The 20,169-nt window shown below is 46.8% G+C and overlaps 1 protein-coding gene across 1 annotated transcript in view; it reads left to right on the top strand.

The window, feature by feature from the left end:
- Positions 1-1,447: 1,447 nt before the first annotated feature.
- RHOJ (ras homolog family member J) overlaps positions 1,448-20,169 on the top strand; it is a 59,980-nt gene continuing 41,258 nt past the window's right edge. Inside the window, exon 1 of the mRNA XM_056850877.1 lies at positions 1,448-1,661. Coding sequence (XP_056706855.1) covers positions 1,448-1,661 — 214 coding nt within the window. The remainder of the gene's footprint in view (positions 1,662-20,169) is intronic.

The raw sequence follows: 20,169 nt of genomic DNA, 5'->3' as shown, positions 1-20,169 counted from the left end.
TGCACTCTTTCTCTTTCTGCATGGAATAATCAAACATTATTATGAGAGAAGTGCTAGATAGCTGCTTGTTAAGAGGCTTAGTAAGGGCAGAAAGCCAGGCAGGATGGCCTTTTCTTTGAGCCCTGCATCTGCCGTCTATCAAATAAGGGAGAAGAAAAGCAGGCACATAAGAACCTAAGAAAATAAGAGGAGCCCTGCCTGGATCAGACCAGTGGTCCATCTAGTCCTGCATCCTGTCTCACACAGTGGCCAATCATTTACTCTGGAAGCCCAAATAAACAGGGCATAGAGGCCGAGGTCTCCCTTTATGTTCCCTCCTGGCACTGGTATTCAGAGGTTGACTGCCTCTGGATGTGGAGGTTCAACTTTGGCCGGTAGATAACAACTGGATAGCAGCACCCGGCAAGGATTTTGTTTTTTGTTTCGGATGGGAATCGCACAGCAGTTTTTGAGACCTATCCGAGCGAAAAGAACTTGGCGTTTCGGCAGCGGTCTCCAGAAAGGGCCATGGCGACTCTTAACTTCTCCCAGATGTTACCAATCACTCCTTGCAAGGGTCAATCCAAGGGTAACTCCTATTGCATCTTATATATATATATATATATATATATATATATATATATATATATATATATATATATATATATATATATATATATATATATATATATCCCAGATGATCTTTTTCAAATTTGCATGCCGCTGCTGGCTCCTGGGGAGGGGCGTCGAATAGAGAGCGGCCCAAGCCACGGAAACTGCAAGTGACTGGACTTGCTCTCCGGCACCACCTCCAAAGTGTCGGCATTTGGCCCGGATAAGCGGAGCAGGAAACCTATGAACTTCAGCCTGCAGTGAGACCTCTTGTGTTTTTTCTCTCTCCCTTCCTCTACGTCCTGGCAGCGTTCCTGTGAAGTACAAACACACACAGAGCGGGTATTGTTCGCAGCCCTTCACGAGCCCCTCTGATCCTAATATGGAATTCAGCAGGAAACCCATGATTTCCTGACAGACGGCAAGCTGCAGAAAATAAAGGAGTTGCGTGGAAAAAGCGAGCGAGAGACCGAATCCATTAAATCCCTCCAGCTCCCCTTCTCTGTTTGGAAATGAAATGGAAAATGGAGTGGATTTAACACGAATTCGTACGTTTTCGAGCCAAACTGGAGCTGAGGCACACAACTCCTCGGCCGGCTGCTATTTTTAAGCTGTGCGAAATACCAAAGTCTCTGTGTCCAAGATGAAGATTTCCTGACTCGAGGGAACGGGGCACGCATGTGGATTCTCGGCCGCTTCACCCACATGGTTCGGAACACGGAGGCTCAGACGGCCCAGCAAACAAAGTTATGATTTCGTGAAATCCCACCGCTGGATAAACAGACAAAACGTTGACTCGGGACGAGCCCTGTAGGAACTTCACTCCTCCTTTGTGTTCTGGTCCTGTGCGGTTTTCATGGGCACCAAGAAGTGTGGCTCAAAAAGCAAAACAGAAGGAACCGGGATGAGCAGCAGCGCAGAAGAAGACAGTGACTCCAGCGGTACCAAGAAGATGCTGAAATGCGTCGTGGTCGGGGACGGCGCCGTGGGCAAGACGTGTTTGCTCATGAGTTACGCCAACGATGCTTTCCCGGAAGAGTACGTGCCCACCGTTTTTGACCACTATGCAGGTAAGACTGCCGTGCGCTTGCCGAGGATATTATCAATTTTGCATGCAACTCGGATCCTCCCCCACCCTCCCACCCTGTGGAATCGATGTCTCTTGGCTGTTCTGCGTATTTCACAGTACAAGGTAGGAGATGCAGATTGTAGATTGTTCCACTTCGTGCTGCAGGAAAATATTGCAGGATGGTGCTGCTGCAGTCGTCTTGCTTGTGGGCTTCCTAGAGGCACCTGGTTGGCCACTGTGTGAACAGACTGCTGGACTTGATGGGCCTTGGTCTGATCCAGCAGGGCCTTTCTTATGTTCTTATGTTCTTAATCTTCCTCCCAGGCCAAAAAAAATAAACCCCTCTTTCTCCATGCAGAAAAGTAGCAGTTGAGGGAGAAGGCTGCGCTAAACTTTTCCCCCTTGAGATGCTAGTTTGCCACATGCGTGGATGTATTTTGTTTTTTGCAGGGGGGAACATTCTGAAACAGAGCCCCACACCTGCAGTTTGAAGCAGTAGAATCCAAAACCCTACCATTTGTGCAGAATGTCGACGAATTCAAAAATCTGACTCCTCTGGCAGACACTTTGCTACTGTTTCCTATGCATTCTGTAATTCCTCCCCCTCACCCTGGATGTAATTATTCTCCATTTCTGTTGGTTTCTGTAGTTTACGGTTGGAATGCCTGCCGCACAACGGCCTCCACAAAATGCATTAATGAATATCGCCTTGCAATCGAGAAAACCTCGGCCCAGTGGCTCTTCAAGGTTAAGGCAGCCCCGTCTATGGCGGACGGTTGCCAGGGATGACGAAAGCCCTTCCCTAGCCTAGCCTGTTTGGATTGGGCTCTGGGCCCATGGGTGTTTGGATTGGACCAGGGACAGAGAGTGCATTTGGAGTGGGTCAGTGACCCACACTAGTTCCTTCCCAATACAAGAGGTTGTACAAACGGCATGCCGTCATCTGGGCCCGTCTATTGTTTAGTTCAGGGGTGTTGAACTCATTTGTTATGAGGGCCGGATATGACATAAATGTCACTTGGTCAGGGCGGCCAATATGCACCCTATAATTTAATGCCAAGTACTGGAGATACAAGCTTTATAGAGGACACAGGCAAAGCCAATTAATTCTATCATTCTGACTTTATTTTTTACTTAAAATACAAACATGCTTAAAACTACAACACTCTTACAGTATCTTCTTTTATTTAACAGTCTTTGATAGGGTTGCCAGGTCCCTCTTCGGCACCAGTGGAAGGTTTTGGGGGTGGAGCCTGAGGAGGGCGGGTTTTGGGGAGGGGAGGGACTTCAATGCCATAGAGTCCAATGGCCAAAGCGGCCATTTTCTCCAGGGGAACTGAGCTCTATCAGCTGGAGATCAGTTGTAATAGCAGTTGTAATAGCAGGAGGGTTGCCTAATTACAACTGATCTCCAGCTGACAGAGATCAGTTTACCTGGAGAAGATGGCCACTTTGGCAATTGGACTCTATGGCATTGAAGTCCCTTCCATCTCCAAACCCTGCCCTCCTCAGGCTCTGCCCCCAAAATCTCCAGGTATTTCCAAACCCAGAGCTGGCAACCCTATTGATAATTGACACCTTGGGAGCCCAGCCCATATCAGGACGGGGTGCTGGTGTCTGCCTCGACTGGCTTGTGGGCCAGATAAGAGCCCTCAAGGTGCCGGATCCAGCCCCCAGGCCTTATGTTTGACACCCTTGGTTTGGTTTCTTCACACAACGCATGGTTAAATTGTGGAACTCCCTGCCCCAGGATGTGGTGATGACTGCCAACTTGGAAGGCTTTAAGAGGGGAGTGAACATGTTCATGGAGAAGAGGGCTATTCATGGCTACTAGTCAAAATGGATACTAGTCATGATGCATCCCTATTCTCTCCAGTATCCGAGGAGCATGCCTATTATATCAGGTGCTGTGGAATCCAGGCAGGATAATGCTGCTGCAGTCGCCTTGTTTGTGGCACTTCCTAGAGGCACCTGGTTGGCTCCTGTGTGAACAAACTGCTGGGCTTGGTGGACCTTGGTCTGATCCAGCATGGCTTTCCTTATGTTCTTATGTTCTCCCTGCCTCCTAAATTAGGCTGGCAGCAATTAGTGTTGCCAACCTCCAGCACCTCTGTACTCGTACCAAAAGGTTTAGAAAAACAGTACAGGAAACTGTATATACACAAAGTGCAAATATTTATAAGCTACTGAGGTGAAACATAGACCATATACGTGACATATATACAACACAATTATATAAAATATGTACAGTTCACACAAAAAATGTAGAGAAATTTCCAAAGGTCTCAACTGAGTACCAAAAATATATAGAGGAAGTTCCAAAGGTCTCAACTGAGTACCAAATGAATGCTAATATTGTAATCCTTGTGTAAAGTTCATATAGAGCCACAATCATCGATGGATACGGCCGTTTCAGATCCACAGCAGTGGAAATCTTTCTTCAGTCCTTAATACAAAAGTGCTGTTACATATTCATCATTCCTTCCCACACAGGGTAAGTATAAGCAATTACAATCAGACGTCAGTAAAGTACATCACATAGTGCAGCTAAGAAAGATTTCCACTGCTGTGGATCTGAAACGGCCGTATCCATCGATGATTGTGGCTCTATATGAACTTTACACAAGGATTACAATATTAGCATTCATTTGGTACTCAGTTGAGACCTTTGGAACTTCCTCTATATATTTTTGGTACTCAGTTGAGACCTTTGGAAATTTCTCTACATTTTTTGTGTGAACTGTACATATTGTATATAATTGTGTTGTATATATGTCACGTATATGGTCTATGTTTCACCTCAGTAGCTTATAAATATTTGCACTTTGTGTACATACAGTTTCCTGTACTGTTTTTCTAAACCTCCACGTATTAGCTGGAGATCTCCCGCTATTGCAACTGATCTCCAGCCGATAGAGATCAGTTCACCTGGAAAAAATGGCTGCTTTGGTAATTGGACTCTATGGCATCGAAGTCCCTCCCCTTCCCAAACCCCGCCCTCCTCAGGCTCCGCCCCAAAAACCTCCCGCTGGTGGCGAAGAGGGACCTGGCAACCCTAGCAGCAATCCAGGACAGGGCCTTCTAAGCTGTGGCACCAAAACTCTGGGTCTCTCTCCCCAGTGACTGGTAGGGGTTTTCAAAAGCCTCAGGTAGAGGTCTTTTGCATCCCCTGCTACTTGATCCTTTTAACTGGAGATGCCGGGCATTGAACCTAGGACCTTCTGCTTGCAAAACAGATAATCTACCACTGAGCCATATCCCCTCCCTCAAAGGATTAACATGAATGAGACTAGCATGAAGACCCATAACTGTTGTTTTTCCCTCCCCATGATAATAATATATGGACCATTTATTTTTTCCTAGTTAGAGAGAAAAGAGGGGAGGCAATTTTGATAGGAAATCAACCTGCAGGCTGCAATGAAAGAATTAAGCCGCCTTTATTTTTATTTTATTTATTTTTAAAAAAATATGCTGCCTTTCCAGGAACCTGCTCAAGGCAGCTTACAAAATGAAAATAACAAAACATTAAAAGATATTAATTGAAATCCAGCATTAAAAGCTCAGCCCTGCATTAAAAACACAGATCATATTTACATATGATAATCCCCTTTGCCAGGGATTGAAGGCGGGGTATAAACTGAAGCTTAAATAAATAAATAAAAAATTATACCCCACTTTTCTTTCCTATGGATTCCCAAAGTGGCTTAAGACATCATTCTCCTCTCTTCTGTTTTATCCGCACAACAACCCTATGCGGTAGCTTCAGTCAAGAGTACGTGACTGGCCCACGATCACCCAGCAAGCTTCCATGGTAGAGGGGAGATTCGAACCTGGGTCTCACAGATCCCAGTTTGTCAGGTTGCCAGGTCCCTCTTCGCCACCAACGGAGACAATACCGAACTAAACAGCTCCTCAGAGCCACCCCAGAATTCCAAGGAAATAAAAACTATCCGACGATGCTCCATTTCTCTCCCCTGTCGTGTTCCCTTTGGCTCGAGAGATTGAAATTCAAGGCCCAAGTCAGAAAGCAGAGCTCACCCCAAGCCAGGATTTTGCTTCCCACAACCCTTTCGGTTTTGAACCGCCAGGTCTCTTAAATCTAAAACACACGCACACTTCATGTCAAACTTGTATTTCCTCACTCCCTTGTGGTCACTGATTCATGCGCTGCAAGAGTCAGACCTTTCCTCGGAACAGAGATTTGGGGAGAAAACCAGAGATGCCTGGGCCAGCCCTATTTTAATGGCATTTGCTGAAGTTTTGTTGATGGACTGGAATATAAGTCTGAAGCACTCAGAAGTTTTACATTTTAAAAAAATAAAGAAATACATTCTTCTGTGGTTAGAATTCAGAAGCAATGTTAATCAGACATAAGAGGGGATTATAAAATGTACTTCTTTAAGCAAATAAAAAGGCATGTGTTTTTAGTAAAACTCTGCTTAGCTGGGTAACTTGCGCAGTTGGTTAATTTTTTTCTCTCCCCGATTAGTATAATCCTGTCTCCAAAGAGACTGGTGGCAAATGACACATTTGGATTCCCGCTTGCGCTAGAGCACCCCCGCATCTCAGCACACGGAGCTGTTGAGCAATAGGTATGATCAATCATCTTAGGGACAGAGAAGTAAATATTTTCACCTTCTCTTCAGCTGGATTTGACTGACATAAGAGAGAATTGAGGGACAGGTAGGGTCGCCAACCTCCAGGTACTAGCTGGGGATCTCCTGCTATTACAACTGATCTCCAGCCGATAGAGTTCAGTTGGGTGACCTTGGGCCAGTCACAGCTCTCTCCGAATCTCTCTCAGCCCCACCTACCTCACAAGGTGCCTGTTGTGGGGAGAGGAAGGGAAGCAGATTGTAAGCCAGTTTGAGTCTCCTTAAAAGATAGAGAAAATCAGAATAGAAAAACCAACTCTTCTTCTTCTTGCCCAAGATTAATTCATAGGGTCACCATAAATTGGAAGCAACTTGATGGCACTTAACACATACATGCTGGGACGTTATGTGAACCAGCCTCTACCTTTGCAGTAGGGTGGCCAGCTCCAGGTTGGGGAAAACCTGGAAATTTGGGGGGTGGAGTCTAAGGAGGTCAGGGTTTGGAGAGGGAAGGAACTTCAATGCCATAGAGTCCAATTGCCAAAGTGGCCATTTTCTCCAGGGGAGCTGATCTCTGTCGCCTGGAGAGCCGTTGTAATAGTGGGAGATCTCTGGCCACAGCCTGGAGGTTGGCATCCCTACTTTGCAGGCATTCACAGTGGTGATCCAGAAGACAGATTATATGAATGTGACTCCCTACCTGGTTGGTACTCAGTGGGGTAAGGCTTCACCTGTGGCCAACATGCTTTGAAATGCTCTGAATTCACTCAACATGCTCTGAATTCACTCACATTACAAGAGCACCAATTTGCATCCTGTGGCCGCAATCCTGCACAGAGTTATTTTAAACCCATTAGTCCAAATGGCTTTAAACTCATTTAACTCCTATTTATTTGCCACCGACAGGTCTAGAGCCAAAGAGGAGGAAGGTGTCATAAATCTTACCCACGTACCCATCAGGTACAAACAATGCAAATGTGTTTGCAGAGCTTAAACAATCCATTTCCTAGTTATTTCCCCAAAGCAACACAGGAAAAAACTGATACAAAGAAAGCCCAGGGCACTGCAGAAAGCAGTTGGGAGTCTTTTGAAAGTGTGATGCATGCTCTTTTATTCCCCCAAAGAGTTTGGGGAAGAAAAATTAAAAGAAATATTTTCTTGCACTTCCTTGAACAGCAAATGGTTACAGGGAGAAGGCAGATTGACATGTTTGGGGTGCTGAGGCCAGGTTGGGAATGGCCATGTCACATTCATATCAAAGGTACTATTTATCTCAAAGGCTGAGCGTTTAAAAAAATATCCTGCAAGCTTACAGCAGAAGCTGCTAGTTCCCGTAACATCATAAAGAACTACATCTCCCATTGAACAGGTGTCTGCAATTTTTAAAATTGCTTTTTGGTACTCGAAAGGGTGCCAAATGAATCACTAAACGGATAAAGATGACGTCTTTAAAATATTTTAATACAATCGTGTCCACCTAGAATTTGATAGGAGGGGCAAGACTGGCGGCTGGTGAGCCAGTGGTCTGTATTCAGTTGCAAAGTTGGATTAATGAGATCCAACTGGGTTTACCAGGTCAAGCTTGGCAATAGGGTTGCTAACCTCCAGGTACTAGCAGGAGATCTCCTGCTATTACAACTGATCTCCAACCAATAGAGATCAGTTCACCTTGAGAAAATGGCCGCTTTGGCATTTGGACTCTATGGCATTGAAATCCCTCCCCTTCCCAAACCACACCCTCCTCAGGCTCCACCCCAAAAACCTCCCACCGGTGGCAAAGAGGGACCTGGCAACCCTACAAGCCTACCCCAAACGCACATGAGAATTCAATGTTTGTGAGGGACGGCAGGTAGCTAGTTAGCAGTAGGTTAGTAGGATGGGAAGGGTTAACACTGATTCGTGAGGCATGACTGGATTTCTCACTTCTGCCAAAACCAAGGGCGAGGGGGAAATGGGTGCGAGATGACTTAATTTCAGGCCCCTTCCAAACGCCCGCGATTTAAAAGAAGGAAAGGCCGCGTTTTCGATTAACGTCCCTGGCAAAGCCATTGAGCAAAAGCAGAAATAAGCTCTTTCAAAGGCTGGATTTGCTTCCTTGGAAAGCAGCAGCTGTATCGCCAAGCAGAGACACTGTAGATATTAATAAAGCCACAGGAAAATGTTTGTCCTTTGGGGAATGTGACAAAAATACTACAATAAAACAGTCTGTTGACACCAGCATTGCCCTTACTATTTATGTGCCTGGGCATAACATATATGCCTGAAAATACAGGGTCTCCCAGGGACTGAAAATGTGCTTTTTTGAGATTATAAAACTGTCCTCCATTGTCCAAAATGGTTTTCTTGGGAGTTGGGGCATCTGAGAGGGAAATGCCATGTTAGAGGCGAGCGCCGGTCACAGCTTTTCAACATGGAGATAAAAGGTCAGCCCCACCTTCCCCCTGGTTCTACTCAGCCACACATTCCCCACTCTGAAAAAAGCCCAGTGATTGGGAAATGTTTGAACCAGCGTTGGAGCTCTTGTTTACAACATATCTGTCTTTCGCATATCTATAAAAAGTCGACTCTTTCACAAAACTTTTTTTTTTTAACAAAAGAAAGAAATCAACTCCGGGCCACGAATTCAGACACTGTCTTTGAAAGAATGATAGGAATGCTTCGACCAAAGTCAAGTCCATGACTTAAGAAGTCACGGAAGATCTTCGGAGAGGCTTGATTACTGTCTGTCAATCGTATTTTTATCTTAACATTCCTCTAGTAGCTCAGAGTGGGATACACAACTAGGGTTGCCAACCTCCAGGTGACATCTGGAGATCTCCCGGAATTACAACTGATCTCCAGATGATAGAGATCCGTTCCTCTGGAGAAAATGACTGCTTTGGAGGGTGGACTCTATGGCATTATACCTCCCCTCCCCAAACCCCTCCCTTCCCAAACCGCACCCCCAAATCTCCGGGAATTTCCCAACCCAGAATTGGCAACCCTAAGTTCTCCCGTAGTGTGATGCTGCTTGTACTGAGTCAGACCATTGGTCTGTCATGGTCAGTCTGGTCTACTCTGACTGGCAGCAGCTCTCCAGGGTCATAAGAACATAAGAAGAGCCCTGCTGGATCAGATCAATGGTCCATCTAGTCCACCATTCTTTCTCACACAATGGTCAAGCAGTTCCTCTGGAGGTCCAACACCAGGTCATAGAGTCCGAGGCCTTCCCCTACGATTGCCAGGTCCCTCTTCACCGTCTGGAGGTTTTTGGGGCGGAACCTGAGGAGGGTGGGGTTTGGGGAGGGGAGGGACTTCAATGCCATAGAGTCCAATGGCCAAAGCAGCCATTTTCTCCAGGGGAACTGATCTCTACCAGCTGGAGATCAGTTGTAATGGCAGGAGATCTCCAGCTAGTACCTGGAGGTTGCTAACCCTACTACCTGACCTGCAAGGCAATTAAACAAAAGCCCTGTGATGCTGTCAATCAGACCCAGCCCTCATGTGGGATCAGTAAACGCCATTTAAAAAAACAAGAAATCCTTGAAGCACCGGCAATAGCTTCATCACAATTAAAAGCTGACTAGACGAACGCAGGAGTAGATCATTTCCTTAATGTGTTTCTCTGCACAGTGCTGCTAACCTCGTCAGAAAACTGGAGCAATGAGATTTATGAAGCACAACAGTTAATTTGTCAGGAGGAAGAAGTCCGGGCTCTCCAGCCTGAAAGCGAAGCAGCGCAAATTCGGAATATTAATTGCCAAGCAATTTGTTTTTTGTCAAGGCAAAGGATCATTCAGCGACAAAATAATTTAAATCTCCGCTCTTGTAAGCCCCACCAAATTCAGCGTGCTTTTATAAAATGTCAAGTCACAGCTGATTTATGGCCACCCCTGGGGTTTTCAAGTCAGAGGTGGTTTGCCATTGTCTTCGTCTTGGGGTTGCCAACCTCCAGGTACTAGCTGGCAATCGCCTGCTTTTACAACTGATCTCCAGCCGATAGAGATCAGTTCACCTGGAGAAAATGGCCGCTCTGGCAATTGGACTATGGCATTGAAGTCCCTCCCCTCCCCAAATTGCGCCCGAGGAAGCCTGTTCCACTGAGGAACCGCTCTAACTGTTAGAAAATTCTCCCTAATGTCTAGATGGAAACTCTTGATTTAATTTCAACCCGTTGTTTCTGGTCCGACCTTCTGGGGCAACAGAAAACAACTTGGCACCATCCTCCATGTGACAGCCCTTCGAGTATTTGAAGATGGTTATCATATCCCCCCTCAGTCTTCTCCTCTTCAGGCTAAACTTACCCAGCTCCTTCAACCTTTCCTCATAGGACTTGGTCTCCAGTCCAGACCCCTCACCATCTTTGTTGCCCTCCTCTGGATACGTTCTTTATTGGGTGAAAGTGTCTTGGGAGCCGTTGCAGAAGAGACCTGGTGTTGGGGTTAAGCAGCACCCTTCTTCCTGCCTGCCACTTATCCCCTGCAAATGAGGGTCTTCCAGTTTCTAGGGTTGCCAACCTCCAGGTACTAGCTGGAGAGCGCCTGCTTTTACAACTGATCTCCAGCCAATAGAGATCAGTTCACCTGGAGAAAATGGCCACTTTGGCAATTGGACTCTATGGCATTGAAGTTCCTCCACTCCTCAAACCCCGTCCTCCTCAGGCTCTGCCCCATAAACCTCTCGCTGGTGACAAAGAGGGTCCTCGCAACCCTAGTCCCTGCTTCGGCCCACAGTTGCTCAGCAAAGAAATCACTGGCAAACACAAAGTAGAAAAAGAGGTACTTGTTTTTAAAAACACCAGCGTCAAAACTGCACAAGGAAGAGTCACGTCTCTCTTAGGTAGGAGGCGCGGCTGTACTTATTCCCAAATTTACTGCTGTATGGGGGAGAAAACAGCATGTTCAAATTATCTTGTAATCATAAGCTGGAAGGATAAATGGATCCTCGGTGCTTTATCCTCCAGAGGGTCCCTCCCTGCAGGATGTTCAAAGTGCTCCATGTCCTAACATTTATTTCAGCGCTGTGCCTCAGACCGAGTTGTTGCAGCACAAGCCGAACAAGGCCGCCTTCACGACTCATCAGCGTTCATTATACTGATGCAGAGTCATTTTCTTCCTCGGGTTATGCGCGAAGGTGGCGCTTAATGCAGTCCCTTTGGGAAACTGTTAAGTCTTTAGAGCAAAAATCCATTGGGGCGTCTTATGAGCACGCCGCATTGGAAAGGCATGAGAGGCGTGCGCAGGGTTCATGCTCCTGGGTCTGCAGATGCCTTCTTGGGGCTTGCGCATGAAACGTCTCCAGCCTCTGAGTGAAAGACCCATGCGCACGTTTTCTTCAGATGCTCTTTTTATGAGGAAGCAAGATTTTGGCTAATTTCCTTAGGCAATCCAACCTAAAATGGAGAATGTTGTTTTAATCTGAGGTTTTTAGCTAATTTACTTATCGGTTTAAGAATTATATATCCTATAGTTTTAGATACTGTATCTTTTAATTCTACCTTGTAATCGATATGAATATTTTAATGGCTTTGCCATATTAATAAATAAAATCTGAATCTGAGTGAAAGACCCATCGTTGTGAAAAATATTAAGGGCATGCGGGGCAAGAGTCGACATATTTTAGAGATATGACCAAGAAGGGTACATACATAGAGAAACACTGCACACCATGGGCTCGGGCTTAAGATCAGGGACAAGGAATTGGTTTTGTTCCCATCGTAGTTCTGTTCACGATTCAGCAATTTACTTTGTTTCTGTAAGAGTCAAGGGATGCCGTTGATTTATATGGTAAAAAGTGTTCTTAAGATCCATGTTGCCCTGACCTGGATGGCTCAGGCTAGCCTGATCTCATCAGATCTCAGAAGCTAAACAGGGTCAGCTAGGGTAGCCAGGTCCCCCTGGCCACCGGCAGGGGATGGGGAGGTAGGGTTGCCAGATCCTGGTTGGGGAAACTCCTGGAGATTTGGGGATGGAGCCTGGGGAGGACAGGGACCTCAGTGGGGTATAATGCCAGAGAGTCCACCCTCTCCAGGATCAGAGGAGCATGCCTATTATATTAGGTGCTGTGGAACGTAGGCAGGATGGTGCTGCAGCAACCATCTTGTTTGTGGGCTTCCTAGAGGCACCTGGCTGGACGCTGTGTGAACAGACTGCTGAGAGAGAGGGCATCTTGGCCATCTTCTGGCCATGGAGTAGGGGTCACTGGGTGTGTGTGGGGGAAGGCAGTTGTGAATTTCCTGCATTGTGCAGGGGGTTGGACTAGATGACCCTGGTGGTCCCTTCCAACCTGGTGGTCCCTTCTATGATATTCCGACTCAGACAACAGCCTTGTGTATTCAGACTAACAGCAGCTTTTCAGCGTCTCAGGTGAGGTCTTTCCCATCACCTGCTACCTGTTCTTTTAAACTAGAGATGCCAGAGATTGAACCTGCAACCTCCTGCATACAAAGCAGATTCTCTACCACTAAGCCACAGCCTCCTCATACTATTTAAAAATTCTCTTGGACAAGCAATCCAGAGAGTCCCCATCCAGTACTAGCTGTATTCCCCCCCAAAACACACACACACAAACACACACACACATTGCTAGGGCTTGGCGATTCCTGAAGAGCAGCACACCAACTAATCATTTCTTCAAACACTAGAGACTAATGGCTTATTGAAACACAACCCTGCAAAGCCGCTCAGTGGCTGCCTTCCAGATGTGTGTGTGTGTGTTTTAATTTATTTGTCTGAAGCCATCGCTCGCTCTGATGAATGATGTTATAAAAGCCGGGGATGAAAAGCCCAATTGACAGCCAGCTTCATGGAGATGCGCAGCGAACCGAAGGCCATATGTTTCAGACAAATTGCACTACAGAAAGGGCAGGTTGGTTTGGAGTCATGCTTCCGCTCATTTAATGCTCGGTCTCGGAGGCTGGAGGTAGATCCAGCGTTCAGACAGGGTGCCCAAAATAATGAAGTCATTAGATAATTATGTAATATACTGAAGAGCTTTACATGTTTGGCGATAGGTGAGGGCCAAATGACACAATTTGTGTGATGCGTAGAGTTGCCATCAGTGGAGGGCAGGGATGGGTGTGTGACATGGTAGGGTTGCCAGTTCCAGGTTGGGAAATACCTGGAGATCTGGGAGGTGGAGCCTGAGGAGGGCAGGGTTTGGGGAAAGCCCACCTTCCAAAGTGGCTATTTTCTCCAGGTGAACTGATCTCTGTTGCCTGGAGATATGTTCAAATCCCAGAAGATCTCTAGCCACCACGTCGGTGACATTGCCAACGACCCTATGGCGCTTCCAGGAACAATCTGAAAGTGACTGTGGGTAGCTCTAGGAATCGCCAGAAACTCTACAGTTTTCCCTGGCAACAAACAGGAGGGTTGAAATGGGGACATGAGGATGAGTGTGGCATCAGCATCACTTCCAGATGCAACTCAGAAACGGCAGTGGGTAGTTCTAGGAATTGATGGAAACTCTATGGTAAAACTAGAGGCTGGTGGCAGTTTTGTTTTTGTTTTTCTCTCACCACCGTTCAGAGCAACTGTGGGCAACAGCAGCAATTGGTAGGACACCTCCCACCATAATGGGAGGCCTGTCAACCATTATGGGAACCATACTGGGGATCACTAGTATAAACAGTTATTGGTTAGATGAGTTCACCAGTACTACTCCTTAGGAAAGGGGTGTCGAACTCATTTGTTGGGGGGCAGGGGCGGATATGACATAAATGTCACTTGGTCGGGCCCGGCCATGCGCACATAAATAAATAAATAAATAAATAAATAAATAAATAAATGAGGGAGGGAGGGAGGGAGGGAGGGAGGGAAAGAAAGAAAGAAAGAAAGAAAGAAAGAAAGAAAGAAAGAAAGAAAGAAAGAAAGAAAGAAAGAAAGAAAGAAAGAAAGAAAGAAAGAAAGAAAGAAAGAAAGAAAGAAAGAAAAGGGGATAGAGGGACAGAAAAAGAGGAAGAAAAGAGAAAAGCCTTCCCCCCCACACACTCGGATGCGCCAGTGGCCCAGCGCGACTGCAGGAAGGCCTCCACCCCACCCTCTGAGCGTGCCAGCGGCCCTGCAGCCCTGCGCGACCACAGGAGGGCCTCCACCCCACCCCCGGGCACTCCAGCAGCCCTGCGGTCCTGAACGACCGCGAAAGGGCCTCCACCCCACCCCCTGGGCACACCAGCGGCCCCTTAGCCCTGCGCAACCATGGGAAAGCCTCCACCCCATCCCCCGGGCGCGCCAGCAGTCCCGTGGCCCAGCACGACCACGGGAGGGCCTCGGCGTGACCAAGCAGAAGCCTTCCCCACTCCCTCCCCGGCCAGGCACGGGCCCCAGGAAGCCCAGAAAAGGTCGGCGGAGGGGGGAAAGGGGGACTAGGTTCCTTGGCTCCGCGGGCCGGATAAAAGCCCTCTGGGGGCTGGATCCGGCCCGCTGGCTGCATGTTTGACACCCCTGCCTTAGGAGGTAAAGCTACATGCGGGGGGGGGGTGTAACTAGGGTTGTCAACCTCCTGGTACTAGCTGGAGATCTCCTGCTATTACAACTGAACTCCAGCCGAATAGAGATCAGTTCACCTTGAGAAAATGGCCACTTTGGCAATTGGACTCTATGGCATTGAAGTCCTTTCCCACCCCAAACCCTGCGTTCCTCAGATTCTGCCCCAAAAACCTCCTGCCAGTGGCAAAGAGGGACCTGGCAACCCTAGGGATAACAGCCAGAAGGTTTCCCCCCAACAATCCTGCAACCCAATAGTATTCATAGGTCAGATCACTATGAACAATTCCGTTTTGAGTTTTGCAGGTGAATTCAAGCTCACAGTAGGGTGTTGAAGGACTCTTTTTTCACCAAATTCATTTCATCTTTAATTCAAGCAGGTTTAGGGTATAGGGTTGCCAGGTCCCTCTTTGCCACCAGCAAGAGGTTTTTGAGGTGGAGCCTGAAGGAGGGCGGGGTTTGGGGAGGGGAAGGGCTTCGATGCCATAGAGTCCAATTGCCAAAGTGGCCATTTTCTCCAGGTGAACTGATCTCTATCGGCTGGAGATCAGTTGTAATAGCAGGAGACCTTCTGCCACCACCTGGAGGTTAGTGCATGCTCGAATTGCATGCTACCACCTGGAGGTTGGCAACCTTATTAGGGTATGCCTGACTTTCTTTGAATCAGGCCTACACTCAATAGCAATCTAATGTCTATAAAGTAGCCTTTATTCAGGAGACGTCATTTGGGCGTCAGACAGCCATGTGAATCCCTCATGCACACTGCGACTCTTCATATTCCTAAAGACTTTGCACGGCAAAAACAATACCGGGGTTTGAGCCTATCGGGAGCGAGAGACAAAGACGTCAGAGAGCCATTTTTTGAGGGCCCATTCACTAAACCGAGACACTGCTGTGGCTTCACCAAAGGGAACATTCTGTAAAGTTCAGCCCTAACGTAAGCCTGCGGCTTCCTATCGTGCTCTTAAAAAAAAAACTTGGACACAGTCCAACCTTAGCTCTTCACTGAGCTTATCTAAATGACTACGGGGGTGGGGGGACCCACAGTTTATTGCTAATCTCAGTCACTCTGTCCAAAGTTGTGCCAACTGACAAGAATCCAAAGATGTCCAGGCCAGTAAGGGTGCAACGTTTCCATAGGAGCACAGAAAAGCCACAGTGTTGGGGCACTGGCCACATCTTCCTAAGAATTTTTTTTTTACTCCTAACTTCCTAGTCCTTAAGGTTGCAAAAACAAGTGGAGACAAGGATTTTCTAATGAGCAACTACTGGCAACTACTGGCAAAACATCCAGAATTTGGAATGGGGGTGGGGATGAAGCTGTTTCTTTTTTAAAAAGAGATTTTAAAATATGTAGTGCTTTTTTTAAAAAAAAACGGTTATATTCATTCTCCTTTATCCTGATTTAAACACCCTGCTCTACAGATGAATGGTCCATCTGTAGGGTTGCCAACCTCCAGGTGGTGGCTGGAGATCTCCTGCTATTACAACTGATCTCCAGCCGATGGAGATCAGTTCACCTGGAGAAAATGGCTGGCGGGAGGTTTGGTGGGCGGAGTCAGAGGAGGGCATGGTTTGGGGAGGAGAGGGACTTCAATGCCATAGAGTCCAATTGCCAAAGCGGCCATTGTCTCCAGGTGAACTGAACTGATCTCCATCAGCTGAAGATCAGTTGTAATAGCAGATCTCCAGCAAGTATCTGGAGGCTGGCAACCCTAAGTTCTGTGGAAAAATGATTTCTTTGTTTCCGCTTAGGTCTAGGTTAGGACAGAAAGCAGGTGGTGACCAAAAGAGAGATCTTTAATTCCCTGATTAATAGGGTTGCCAACCTTCAAGTACTGGCTGGAGATCTCCTGCTATTACAACTGATATCCAGCCAATAGAGATCAGTTCCCCTGGAGAAAATGGCTGTTTTAGCAATTGGACTCTATGGCATTGAAGTCCCTCCCCTCTCCAAACCCCGCCCTTCTCAGGCTCCACCCCGAAAACCTCCTGCCAGTTGCAAAGAGGGACCTGGCATCTCTACTGATTAAAAATTTGGGAACCGTTGATTTAAAAAAGACTTCTGTGGAATCTTGAAACGCGCTCAGTCTTTTTGTTTCTGTTTTAAGAGGCCTTCCTGGCAGTGTTTTGACACACAGTAGAAAGCTAGGGTTGATGCCCAGAAATGATTCCACCTCACTCAGGCTGGCCGGACTTCTGAGATAAGTCTGAGTCACGTGCTGAAAATTTCCCGCCAGCTGGGAGTGGCTCAGGAAAGAATGAGATAACACAGGCCAATGATCTCAAAGTGCACTGGCAGGGGCAGAGGAGACGGGAGGAAGAGAATCACAGATTAAAGGTTGCAACACTATTTCTCAGTCATGCTTAGTCAACAAATGCATAGACAGACATGTCTGAGTTTCTAATAAGGATGCGCATTCAGAACTAAAGTCCAATCCAAAACTCCCCATTTGCTTAATGGGGAAAGACAACTATGTGTGTGTGTTAAGTGCCGTCAAGTCGCTTCCGACTCATGGCGACCCTATGAATGAAAGTCCTCCAAAATGTCCTATCTTTGACAGCCTTGCTCAGATCTTGCAAATTAAAGGCTGTGGCTTCCTTTATTGAGTCTATCCATCTCTTGTTGGGTCTTCCTCTTTTCCTGCTGCCCTCAACTTTTCCTAGCATGACTGTCTTTTCCAGTGACTCTTGTCGTCTCATGACGTGACCAAAACACGATAGCCTCAGTTTAGTCATTTTAGCTTCTAGGGTCAGTTCAGGCTTGATTTGATCTATAACCCACTGATTTGTTTTTTTGGCAGTCCACGGAATCCGTCACACTCTCCTCCAACACCACATTTCAAAGGAATCTACTTTCTTCCTATCAGCTTTCTTCACTGTCCAGCTTTCACACCCATACATAGTAATAGGGAATACGATAGCATGAATTAACTTAGTCCTGGTGGCCAGTGACACATCCCTACACTTCAAAATCTTTTCTAGCTCCTTCATGGCTGCCCTTCCCAGTCTCAATCTGCTTCTGACAACTATATTCTCCTTCTGACAACTATATTCTGACAGAAATTACCTCCAACTTTCAGTAACTAGGCCACGTCCAAATATTATTTTTGACAACAGCACAATGACTGAAGGTACCTTAGGGCTGTTTGGCTTGGAAAGAAGGCGGTTAAGGGGAGACATGGTAAAGGTCTATAAAATTATGCATGGTAGGGAGAGAGTGGACAGGGAGAAGCTTTTTTCCCTCTCTCACAGTACTAGAACTCGGGGTCATCTGCTGAAGCTGGAAGGCGAGAGATTCAAAACTGATTAAAGGAAGTATTTCTTCACACCACGCAGAGTTAAACTGTGGAACTCCCTGCCCCAGTATGTGGTAATGGCTGCTAAATTGGAAGGCTCTCCTCTGCACCCGCTCGATTCTGTCCACATCCTTTTTGAAGTGAGGCCTCCAGGACTGCACACAATACTTCAGGTGCGGCCCGACCAATGCAGTGTACAGCGGAACTGTGACATTTTGCGATTTGGATGTTATGCCCCCTCCCTTCTCAAAGTTGATTAAATCCCAAGAATCTATGCTTCGTTGAGGTTGATGGCAGGTGTCCTCTTCATAATGCGGGGAAGACACACTTGAGTTCATTGAGAAAGCCAAACTATCGCCGTGACTCACTGGCCTGTGGAGCAGGTTGATACTGAAATAATTAGAGAGTGACAGTGAGCTTTTACATAATTCTGGGGAACGAATTTAAGCAGGCAAGATTGTCATTAGGAAGCAAACACCTAATTGTCATAGGAGACGGGGCAGTTGGCATAGAAAAAAAGGCAGAGGACAACTGTCAATTTCTTAAAACAGAAATGCCCTCACAGAGTACAGCCAATTGAAAAACTGAAGCCACCGGTTGTGCTGACATGATGTAGGACCTAACAGTATGAGCTGGGCAGTGCCTAGTTCAATTCTCATACCAGCGAACACTGCAGTAGAGCTGACTTGAAAGGAAGGGCCCATTTCATTAACATCCCTGATTGGCTAGGATCTCCTTATGTAGTACACAAAAAGGCCTTCCCTGAAGTGCATTTAGGTTTCATTTGGTCTTTGCAATGTTACAGCATATCAGTTCCAATAAGCTATGAAACTTGATGTTATCTTGTTCAGTATGTGATCCCTGACTGACTATGATCACCATATGTAGTAAACCAAAAGGCCTTCCCTGTAGAGCAACTAGGTTTTGTTTGTTCTTTGTAATGTTACATCATACTAGATCTGACAAGCCATAAACTTGACGATGTAATCATGCTCAGTATGTGATCCCTGATTGGCTAGGATAACCTAAGGAGGCATGGGGGGGACTCAATTTCTCATACCTCAAAACTTAAGAGATTAGATTGTCAGTTCTGCTGGGATGATTTCAGCTGTTGAAAGGGTTCAGACCAGGAGAGGTGGTCCTTCAGCATCTCTAGGAGTTTCTTTGAGCTGGGAAATATTATTTAGATAAAGTGTGAAATCCTTGTTCCTCACACACTGCAACCCCAATCCAGATCTCCTACTTTTATGTCTAGTTTGCTACGCTACTAGGGTTGCCAGGTGACTTGGAATGACAGGCAATTGCCCGCCAATCCATCGGCCAAGCTCACCGCAAGGATCGTGCATGCGTGCCGCCGCAAGCAATGCAATCCAGTCACTTCCCGTTTACTTCCAGAAGCGCCATAGTGTGACAGGTCAATTCACCACTTAAATAGGGGGTTTGAGTGGTAAAATGTCCCGTTGTGCTGTGGCGCTTCCAGAAGTAAACCGAAAGAGACGGGATTGTATTGCTCGCAGCCACATGCGTGCGATTCCCGCCCTCAAAAAATCCCCTGCCAGAGGAGAAGGGGGGCCTGGCAACCCTATGTGCTACATAAGTAGGCTTATCAGACACATACGAATGGTGGGAAAACTCCTGGTAATTGTTGTAGATGCCCATTGATGCTCATCTGGTCTGTGGGCGAGAGTAGGCTGGCAAAAGAGGGGGTCAGAGATCTTCGTCACAGCACAATGATGTCACTTCCCGCGTGACACAGAAGAACCAGCATCGCACCGGGGCACTCCATAGAGTTTTGGGGCGAGTGCTTGAACATCACCCCAGTGCAATGCCGGCACTTCCAGGTCATGCCGGAAGTAACATCATCACATAGCAGCAATGATCAGTGCCTCCTACCCCCACAGGAAGTATCCACCCCCCCATCTCTACACTATTTTGAAAGTCTCCAGAAGCAGAAAGCATATAAAGGTCTTTTATGCATGGCTGTTTCACTCGCCATCATCCCTCCAATGACTTCAAGTCTTTGCTTGGATTATGCACGCCATTTCCGACCATCAGAGGTCGCCCTCTCTTCCTGCGTTGCCCCACATTGCCTGCGTTTTCAGGGACCTGTTTTATCTCAAATTTGAAAACACGGGCAAAACTCGGGGAAA

The sequence above is a fragment of the Euleptes europaea genome, chromosome 6 (assembly GCF_029931775.1).
Source record: "Euleptes europaea isolate rEulEur1 chromosome 6, rEulEur1.hap1, whole genome shotgun sequence".
Taxonomy (NCBI): Eukaryota; Metazoa; Chordata; class Lepidosauria; order Squamata; family Sphaerodactylidae; genus Euleptes; species Euleptes europaea.
The sequence above is the reverse complement of the archived record's forward strand: the minus strand, read 5'-3'. Positions and strand labels throughout refer to the sequence as shown.